The following is a 10,715-nucleotide window of genomic DNA, read 5'->3' as shown; positions in this document are numbered from 1 at the left end:
GGCCGTGGGCTACTCGCTACCGGCTACCCGCAGCCTATTGAGCACCAGGGACGAGTCGACTGACGATTTCCGTATCAGCGACAAGGAAATTTTTTGGTAACACCCTCTTGCATACTTCACTCACAAGCAAGGAGGGAGAGGGAGATCAAGGTGAAGGGAAGACAGAGCCTAACCAGACGGAAATATCCGGTTCACTACCCTCTATTTTGGAAGGGAAACCTGAGCTTGTTGGGACATTCGCATATTTAGAAGACAGCGGGTCAAAAGCGAAACGCTGAGGCATGCACCACAGCATGAGTGCTGGCCTCCAGTTTACTTTCTCCGTATGTCGTCGTTGTTGCGCTCTCTTCTACGCATATTCAAGTATCTAAGCACGTGCTAGTACCCATTCTGCTGAGTACTAATCCAATGCGTCTTGCTACGTTAAATTCGTATTGGGTTCGACACATAAAAAATTTGAACTATTAATATTTACTCATGTCAAGATATATCGGAACCTCGGAGGAGAGTGACCAACGAGGAGGGGGGGAGGGGCTTTTTAAATAATTTCTAGAAGGGGATCTGCAAATGCGCGGTATGAAAATACCAGTTCCTGATTGAACGCACGGGGCTGTAAAGAAATTATTCCTCAACAACGGTAATCTTGCTGCGAAGACCGTTGTTAAAACTGTCTCCCTTATACGGCATGCCTTCTGCATCGGAGCGCATGACGACGAAAATAATAGAACGAAACTGCTACCAACCAACTACATGCACCGACATTCTCCTATTAAGCGTTACTCATCTCTTTCAGGTTCGACTCGCTTCTCCTACTGGGCGCCGTGTTCGGATCGCTGTGCGGCTGCTTCGTGGTGCACTGGCTGGGCCGGCGCAGGACGATGGCGCTGGGCTGCCTGGGCTCGTTGGCCTCGTGGCTAGCGGTGGCCGCCGCCTCGGCCGACTCCTTCCATCTACTCACGACCAGGTTGCTCGGAGGGCTCTGCACGGGCATCGTGTCGCTCGTGGTGCCCGCCTACATCGGCGAGGTGTCCTCCGCCAGCGACCGCGGAAAGAAGGTTTGTGGCAGCACCACTTCAAACTGAACTTTTTTTTTTATCAGGCCCAGAGAGCCGCATAGGCCAGTGGGGCCCTGAACTAGGGGATCCTCCGACACTTGCCCTGATCGTGTGAAATAAACAGAGTATCTACTACTATTTGTTGATTGGCCGCTTAAGCTTTAAAAAATATAGGCTTCAGCATTGTATATTAGAATATATCTGGAGTGGTTTTCTTATGTATGCATATGAACTGCGTAGAGAAAAGTTCGGGGCTAAAACGCTGGCAGTCGCCATGTGTGCCCTTAGACCGTACAAAACCAATATACTAAAAGGACTTTTGGGGGCCTAGTTGGTGTTTGACTGACAACACTTTAAAGGGCAAGAGACACAGCATGAAAGAACGTTACACACAATGCCGTGCGTAAGCTTGCTATGAGTCGATTTTTTTTTTTCTGGCTTCAAAAAAACTTATCAATTACGCGAAAACCAGTACAGTTTCTCGTCCTGCGAATGTATACGTGGATGTTCATCTGCGCTAGTGAAACGCCGCATTTTATAGCCGTACGTACCTATTAAACGCCAGAAGCCACAGGCCTTAGGAACTTTCAGGTTTATCCATTCTTGAAGCATCGAAGACACAACTGCTGAGTACAACTGCTGACTTTCAAATGTCTTCGCCCTCCCGCTCCTTTCCGAGTCCATCACCGGCTCTTCCGCTTTTATGTTGTTGTTTTTTTCAGATTGGAATGTGCGTTCGTACGCTGTTAACTCACGGTACATATATGTAGCAAAATGGCAAGTTAGGCTAGTTAGGGCGTATTGATATTATGAAAAAACAGCGCGCTAACAGCGCACTTTCTTGTCTTCGTTTTCTTTGTGCGCTGTCTTTCTTTTTCTAAAAAAATGGCATTATACGCATTGTATGGCTGCTTATTTCTTGCATGCAAAAGCGAAAACACCGAAAGAAGGATTACCTGGGAAATTGGGAAATTGCTGCCGAGACAGTGCACTGAAATATCGCAACCCCTTTTCGGTGGATGTAAAGACTATACCGTAAAAAACTTCAATTCATAGTTCTTTACTGCGAATGTTCGGCGATTTGAGTGGTCCCGGAACAGTGGTACGTTTTTCGGACGAGGCGAAGTGGAGTATAACATATTAATTTCTACCCTATAAGGTGCGCATAATCTTCCTTTACGCTGACCCTTTCACAGTCTTTAACACAACAGCTGGCATCACGCATGATTATTATATGGTGAAAGCCTGAGATTCCTCATCAAGCACGAAAAGTGACCGTGGGCTTCGGCATCAACACGAGGGATGAAAAATATCACCCGTGTGAAAAATGACGACGTCACGCTCTGACGTCATCACGACGTCATAGATGGCCAAAATTTGTGACGTCATCATGACGTCACGTAACGAGACGTTATATGATGACGTCATCACATGGTGACATCATCGCTTGGTCATAGTTGGGCCGATTCCAGAGGCACGTGAGGGCGTTGCAATGCCTCGCAACCCGAAGGCGGTGCAAAGCCATGCTACGTTTAGAAAGCTTTCGAGGGCGATGTAATCGACGCGGAAGGAAACAAAAAATGGCTTTCGCCTTCGAATCATCTTATGCCCATGCATAGGACCTTGTGACTTTCTCAAGTTGCTGCTCAAGTCAAATAAGAGCTTATTTAAGATATAACGCAGACAGCAATTCGTTTTAAACGTGCCTATCCATTTATTCTTTTATAACTTTTGATGTGTGAAACCGCACACGAGCGGCGCTCACTTAAGAACGCTGTGAAGACTATAAACCAAAGTGCCTGCTTCTTTTTTTTTCCCTTCTAGTGCGGTGCGTACCAAACGGGCGTGGCGGCAGGCGTGCTCCTTACGTACGGCTTAGGCAAGTTCGCAGACTGGACGCAGCTGGCACTGTGGTGCGCGATGCCGCCGGCGGTGGCACTTCTGCTGCTCTGGATGGCCGTGGAGTCACCGCGCTGGCTTTTTGAGAACGCGCAACCTGAGGAAGCGCAGAAGGCGCTGAGAATACTTCGAGGCAAGGTACTCGAGGCGGACACCGAGTATGAGGTGAGCACTTGCTTATACAGCTTCTGTTCATGTATGGCAATGACGCAACAGAACCCCGACAGTGAACACAATAAACGTTGTTGTAATATCAAATTTCATTACGGAAATAACGCTGCCCTCCTCGCTTTTCCGTACTTTAGTATAATGTGCCGCCGAGTAAGGCACACAAAAGCAGCTTCTAGGTAAGTCCACCCACCAGATGGTACCAGAGCACGCCACGCATGTCCTGTGTAATAACTGAATTAGATGGCATGGTTTTACGTTACAAAATTCCCATGTGATTATGAAGTACGTCGCAGTGGAGCACTGCTGATTAATTTTTAACACCTGGGTCTCTTTAATGATCACGGTGCTTTTAAGTACTACACTAGGGGTAGCACCTATTGAGTTTGTGTGTGTGTGTGTGTGTGTGTGTGTGGTGTGTGTGTGTGTGGTGTGTGTGTGTGTGTGTGGTGCGTGTGTGTGTGCGTGTGTGTGTGTGTGTGTGTGTGTGTGTGTGTGTGTGTGTGTGTGTGTGTGTGTGTGTGTGTGTGCGCGCGCGTGCGTGCGTGCGTGCGTGTGTGTGTGTGTGTGTGTATTTCGGCCCCTTTGAATTGCGATTGCCATGGGCTGGAGTCCAACCCGTATCCTCGAGCTCACCAGCGTCCTGTGAAATAGAGCATCAAGACAATAATAAAATCTGTACAGATAACGTAGGCTGACAGGAACCTCTAATTCATACGAATGTCATATTGGAATGACGACTCCTACCTAATGGCCTCTTCAATTTTATTATGCTTACCATATTTTATTTCTCCGTCATGGCCCATTATACAGGCAATAATCACAAGGATAACTTGGAAAAAGTATCATTCGTTTGAGTGGCGTCGTCCCTGACCCGACTGTACCTATTTGAAACGCCTTCATTTAAGTCAGATTTGTATCCTTCGCAGGAATTGAATGATGCTGGCAAAACTTCGCTCTCACTCATATAAATTCGAAAGCAAAAGCCGGTCGGTACCTCTGTGATTTTCTTGAGAATGAGAATTCCTGTCAATATTGAGAATTGCAGTTATAGCTGCCAACGAGCACATGTTGCTATAAAAACGACGTATGCAACAAAAGAGATATTTACAGGAATCGTGGTGTCAATCTCCGCACCTTTTTCATGGCAACACCCATTGCACTATATTATTCCCAATCTGCTGTCAATCGCTCAGTGCACACATAGACCGTGGAACGCTTGTAGCAACAGGCGCGTTACTTGTTTGAAAATGTCGTATAGCACTTTACTATGTATATTATCTCCAAACAGTCACGGTACGACTACTATCACCATTGGCCCGACGAACGCAAGGTCTCTTGTCAGAGTACTGGGCGCCAGCGACATTGCTTGCTCAATAATTTTTCATCACTATTACTCTAGCTCACATCAGCCTCACTTATGCGGTTGCTGAAAATATGCTTTGGTTCTAGAAATCAATAAGCCCCAAGAAAGTTGCATTTGGATTGCGCTCTTTCGTATTTCTCGATATTTCAACTATGCACCGCCCGTATGAACTATAATGCGGCGCACCGCACTTCGTAGGAGATTGAGGCGATCTACGTGAAGACACCGACACCCCTCATCCACTACATGCTGGCCGTGCTAGTCATTATGGTGCAGCAGTTCTCCGGTGTCAATAACCTCATCCTGTATGCCAGCAGTCCACTTCACGCGGGCTTCGGATACGCCTCGGACGACACGCTTCTTTTGCTGTCCTCCCTACAGGTGAGCAGAGCGTGAACCGCCCAGAGAGTATACGATGCCCCATTACGCGCTTGACACGCACGTAAATTATCACTCATTTCGTCCCGGAGCTAAACCATGTTTATGAAAGATGGCGCACCTCAACCCGATGCACACCGCTGTTACGTGTTCCCCTAAAGTTAACTACTGTCGAAGAAATGAAACCTCTCTGCAGCAGGATCTTCAAGGAAAAGCTCTAATCTCGGACACTTCGACGCAGAGAGGGCAATCACTAACATATTCCGAATTTCAGAGTGTGATTCGCACCCTTGTACGAATTCTATCAATGGTATCCTATCGATTTAAATTTCTCACGCGCGCACCTACACACATGGAGATATTATTCGACCTCATTTTACGTAATTTCAACATTTTAAGTGCTCTAAGTTCGCTCTTTAATCCAGGTTAGCCTTTCCTAATTTGTTTCACAGAATTCTATAGCTTATTCGTTTGATGTAGTTTGCTAATCATGTAGCTTTCACGTAGCACTGTTTTTAAAAAACGTCAGAAAGAGGACCACAATCTGCAAAAAAAAAAAAAACGTCACTACTTGTTGGTGCAATAGAAAAACGGCGTTCACGGGCGTTTCCTCAAAAAATCAAACCGCGCATGAAGCGGACAGAAGTGGCGTAAAGAGTAAAGTTATACAATAAACCTTTCTCATCATTTCTCATAATAAAATTTGGGCCTTTAGTACTTTCAATAACCACCCCGTCAACGACGCTTAATGCACTACACGCCCGTTAAGACCTAATTGATGCGACCGTTAACATTTATGTTTATCAGAAGCTTCTCTATAACGAGATTTTGGTGGCCCCAAATATTCAAGACGCAAATTAAACGAAATGGTATGAAGACTAGAAAGAGACGTAGACGCGCATTCGTTGGAACCGAAAAATACAAAGAAATATAAAATAACAGAGAGCTGAGCTAGTTGGTATGTATTCATGTTAAAGAGACAGAGCGTGCAAACACGGACACAAGAGAGAAGTCAAGGCTTTTGTGGTGTCTAGACTTCTCTCTTGTGTCCATATTTGCACGCCCTGTCAGTTAAAAAAAATCTATATGTATTTTCAAAACATTGTGTAACCGTTGCTTACGACTCCGTAAAAACGTGTGTGCTGCCACAGACTGGCATTTCCGCTGTTTCAGTCATGTTCAGGTTGCTCATTTTATTCAAAAAACAAATATGAAGGCATTACCACGCGCAAAATGTCTGACCGTTTCTTGTGGCTCATGAGCACCACTGATGAACCACAAGAACGTGGCAGGCAACCCAGTCTCTGAATCTATAGCCAATCCAAGCCCTCACCGAATAACAGTCTGCAGCGACTCACGGCGGACATCTGTGGCGTTATCGCTGTATAGACAGGGAGATGCTGTCGTAGCTATCTTGCGTCCACAACAACACAACTTTCTTCTCGTGCAGCTGGCGCAGTTGCCTCCTGCATGTTTACCCACAGCTGCCTCCTAGCATCTCGCTCAGCTAAGTAGCACATGCGTCAATGGCAGCTGCTGAGGTTCGGCTGAAGACAATTACGTGTTTGCGTTCAGTGAATATTTATTTCTCCGTTAGGACTACGGGAAATCAACACAATCATCACCCATTGGCCGCAATAACCGAAAACTTGGCTTAACCTATGTAAAATCAAACAAAGGAAAGTTCTTTTTCAGGTATTCATTATATAAGCTACACGCAACATTTTGCGTATGTACATCGCTAAATCTTGATGCGATGCCGATGGTGCCATTGAACATGGATGACTGTATTAGATAGTTTGAGTCCCTCATATTCGCATCGCTTTAATGGCAACACTAATTTAGGAATTATAAAGTAAATCAGGGTAAACATCGCCAAATGACTGCAGACAGGACAGCGCTTTCCTCAACAATATAAGCGTTTATTGAAGACAAGTGCTATACGCGAGACACATTTTTTTCTGCGCACACGCATTAAAGCATACAGTGGTCAAATCAATAGAACCATGCGCGGTAGAAGGTGCCTTGCACCACCGTAACCAACAAAACACTGAACCATAAAGTGTCAAGACAGGTAAGCTTCATCACTAAATGAATTCATTCATCTGTGTGTAAAGAGCTTTTGTCTATAAAAAAAAGAAGATCCTGGTGTTTTACGCCATGAAAAAAGCCACATTAAGGTTCTGAGGCAGGCACGCCGTAGTGGTGAGCGCCAAGTTTAACCACGTACACAAACGTTTTTGCATATATCCTGCATCTAAATGCCGCCGCAGTAGCTGGGAATCCAACCTGCGTCCTCGAACTGAGCATTACGACACATTACAAAGAAGCTACCATATCTGCAGGTTCTGTCCTATCTGCCTGTCCTAAACTTCAACGTGCTTCAAGATACATGAATGACCTCACAAAAACTTTTCGGTCACATTTGTTCTGAGCCATTGTTACATGCCCGAGGAGTGGCTCAATTTATTTTTTTATGTTCCAATAATCCTGCCATAAGGCATTCTTGTCAATAACGAATCTGTTCAATGTGACTCTTAAAACACAGCGTCGCTTATGCATTCGCCTAAAATGACTTGAATGAGAAAGCCATGTTCTTTTTCCTCTCAGTAGATGTACTGACCCTGCCCCGCCCCCCGCGAAAGGTTTCTTCAGCTAACGTGGTTTTGCACTGCCTCCGGCCCATCTCTGACAGGGCGACAATGTGATGATATCATGGGACGTCATAGTGGCGTCATGATAACATCACAATTCTTGCCAATCTGTGACGACAGATCTGTGACGACATCACAGATCTGTGACGTGATTATGATTTTTTGCATCACTTGTGCTGACGGCGCCGACGCCGACGGTCGGTCAATTTTCGCGTGTGATGAGGCATCTAAGGCTTTCACCTTAACGTATATTGTACCTGACGCTCGAATTCGACCGTGGTCGCAGTTCGCGACGACAGCCGTGGCTGCTCAGCTGCTAGACGCCGTCGGACGCGTGAAACCGCTGGCCGTGTCCGTGGTAGTGAGCGCGGGGAGCATGGTGGCCCTGGGCGGCGTTTACTTCGGCGTCTCGCACGACGAAGAGGCCTTGGACACGCACATCGCCGCTCGCATCACCGTTGTCTGCAAGGTGGGTTGCACTTGCCACCGCCCTCATCTTAGCCCCGTATTCTCAAACAAGTCTTCACTCGAAGTTCTCCCTTCACTCCATCGAGTTTAGCACAGCGCCGCCGCTTGAGTGAAAATGGCACCGTGCTTCTCAGAAATTGGTGGCGTTTGTCGCTCACACGCAATACCCACTTACGCCGTGGGGCGACACCGCCGTCGACTTTCTTGTGTCCACGTGGTGTTGAGCGGAGGGACGTTCTAGATACGGGGGTTAGACTGCACAAGAGTGTATATATAACTTTTTTTAAACGTGGACCATCGTTCAGGCATATAGCGTTTCACTAAACAATTTGAAATATACTGCGTGTGTGCCTTTCAAGAAGTGCTCCATGCTTGGAATATTCTCAACATTCAGTTTTCGTCACTTAGGGCACCGCGGTAGCACGATAGTTTCGCGACTGTCAAGAACGAAAGTTCTAGGCTTGTCAGGAGAAATTTTTCACACATTGAACTTTATAGAGCTGCATAGAATACCCATATCATTCAAGGCGGTTGGATATGCAAAGCGTGTTCGCGATACACTTGGATTTGTCATTGCCAATAACTGCAGTCGCAGGCCTGTTAATGAAGGTTTTAAAAAACTCAGCGTTACTTGCCCCGTGATTTGACGCATGCGTGCGCGCGGACGGTTCGCAGGTCATCTTCACAATAGGTTTTTCTCTCGGCCTTGGCCCGGCGTCCTGGACTCTCGCCGTCGAGCTGGCACCGCTACGTAAGAACGGCTTCGAGTTCGGAAGCGTCTGCGCTTTTCACTGGGCCTCGGCGCTCGGCATCATCAGCCTGTTCACCATCCTGGGCACCACGACCGGATCGCTGGCGCTGCTGGTCAGCTTGACGGGGCTGGTCACGTTCGCGGGCGGCATGACCGCCTTCAAGCTACTGCCGGACACGCGAGGCGTAAGCCTCGAGGGAATCCTACTGCAGGGACAGGGCGACGTGTGCAGCCGAAAGGCGTCGGACATTGTGGACGCGGTCAAGCCCGCCGACGCGCTGCCGCAGGTACCGAAGAACGACCACGAAGACCAAACGGCAACGCGAGACGAACAAAAGACACGGCCGCAGCGGAAAGACTCTGCGCCACATTCGTCTGTGGGGGTTTCCCTAAAGGGCTCGTCCAAGCCTAAAGCCAAAGCTCAGGCTAAATCTCACGCCAGGCCTCAAGCGAAGGCTGAGTCTAAAGCCAAATCCGAGGCCAAACCACAGCCGGAGGCCGGGGCTAAAGCTGGCGCTACGGAAGCGGTGGCGTCGGGTGAAGACGAAGTGAAATCCGACGTTCCCAGCGGAGCAACGTTGGCCATAGTTTCACCCGCTAAACGAGCTCCGGGACAGCAGGAGTTAACGGACGTTGACGAGGAGGGCTAACCGTGGGCGTCTCTCTTGCGCAGAATTGCGCCAGACAATAGGAGACGTCGGCTTGGGTCAATCCTACCGAGAGCAATTTGTTCCGTGACGATAGACGTGTTCGGGCCGTTCGAGTAGCGGCGCGTTAATCCCATTACGCTATCTACTCGCACGCAATATTTTAAGAATCAATGGCTAGACTTTCGCATTTTTTTTTCAAACGTTTTTGTCTATATTTGCATCAAGTGTTAAATGTCGCGGAGGCACTGCTGGTTTGTCCCCTCTTTGCTGAGCATTTATGGGTACATATTTTGGTCTAACTTGTGTTTATCAGTATGTCCTTCTTGCCAATGTCTTTTTTTGGGTATAAAGCGCACTGCATGGCTCTTCAGTGTTACAGCCCATTATTAGTTCATGGCAGCTATGCATGAACTATAAACGAATACAAGAGACCAAGTAGTGAAGGGCCAAGAGTTCAATAATTTTCTCTGCTAGACCATCGTTGTCATGCAAGAAAAAGTCGCCACATAAGAGTTCATTTTACTGTGCCACTTCGAATGAGATTCCCGATCAGCAAATAGCACGCCTTGGCTTATTTCTGGTGAGGAAATGGGATGGAGCAATGTCGTAATCAACAGTCCTACATCACAGTCCGGGAGCCACCGCGGGGTAAGCAAAGAAAATGGTCGTCACGCTATCTGTAAGAAAAATTGCCGGAGTCCTTAGGGTCTTGCTAAAGAAAATCCAGCCGAAAAGACTTTTAAGGGGAGCTGTTTAAACTTTTCATTGCGCCGCGTAGCGGTAGCAAAAATCTGCTCCTAGCTTTTATGGGAGCCATATGAAAGCACAGCATAGCCATGTACAGTATAGTATAGCGAGGAAAGAAGAGGGCTGTGAGGGTGACGAGGAGGGGAGAGAGTAAAGCATGTCATAGCCTTGTGCAAGGGGGTGGGGAAATGCATAGTAAAGTATAGCATAGCCTTGTACCTACAGTATAGTATAGGAAGTGGTGGGAAGAGCTAGTGAGGGTGAGGAGAGAAAGGAGGAGGACGCCATCAGCTCCGTCTTTCCTCAGTCTTCGCATCACTAGTGCGTAGGTGTCGCACGTTTTTATTCACCTTCCTTGCCTCTTCACTGAACCCTTCCTTGAATGTGTTCCTTCCACTTCAGTGAACTTTGCCTTGAACGTTGTTTTTCGGATGCGCGCGGGCGGTCATGTGACTTTAGGTCGAGTGACCCGAGCGCCTTTGTTATTCTGCGTCTCTACGATGAAATATAGTTCAGACTTTTGTAATGGGTGGGGAGCTATAAACCACCCACTCGTTATGCAATTTACATGTGACGCCT

General features: G+C 47.3%; 1 protein-coding gene across 1 annotated transcript; it reads left to right on the top strand.

Annotated features, from left to right (window-relative positions):
- The first annotated feature begins 1,449 nt into the window (after positions 1–1,449).
- On the top strand, positions 1,450–9,389 carry LOC125758251 (facilitated trehalose transporter Tret1-like). The gene is made up of 5 exons (XM_049415267.1): positions 1,450–1,458; positions 2,880–3,119; positions 4,687–4,869; positions 7,807–7,989; positions 8,664–9,389. Exons 1-5 carry the CDS (start codon positions 1,450–1,452, stop codon positions 9,387–9,389), a joined length of 1,341 nt encoding a protein of 446 aa, XP_049271224.1.
- The last annotated feature ends 1,326 nt before the right edge of the window (positions 9,390–10,715 follow it).

Source organism: Rhipicephalus sanguineus, chromosome 4 (assembly GCF_013339695.2).
Source record: "Rhipicephalus sanguineus isolate Rsan-2018 chromosome 4, BIME_Rsan_1.4, whole genome shotgun sequence".
NCBI classification, from domain to species: domain Eukaryota; kingdom Metazoa; phylum Arthropoda; class Arachnida; order Ixodida; family Ixodidae; genus Rhipicephalus; species Rhipicephalus sanguineus.
This window is presented reverse-complemented; position numbering and strand designations above follow the sequence as displayed.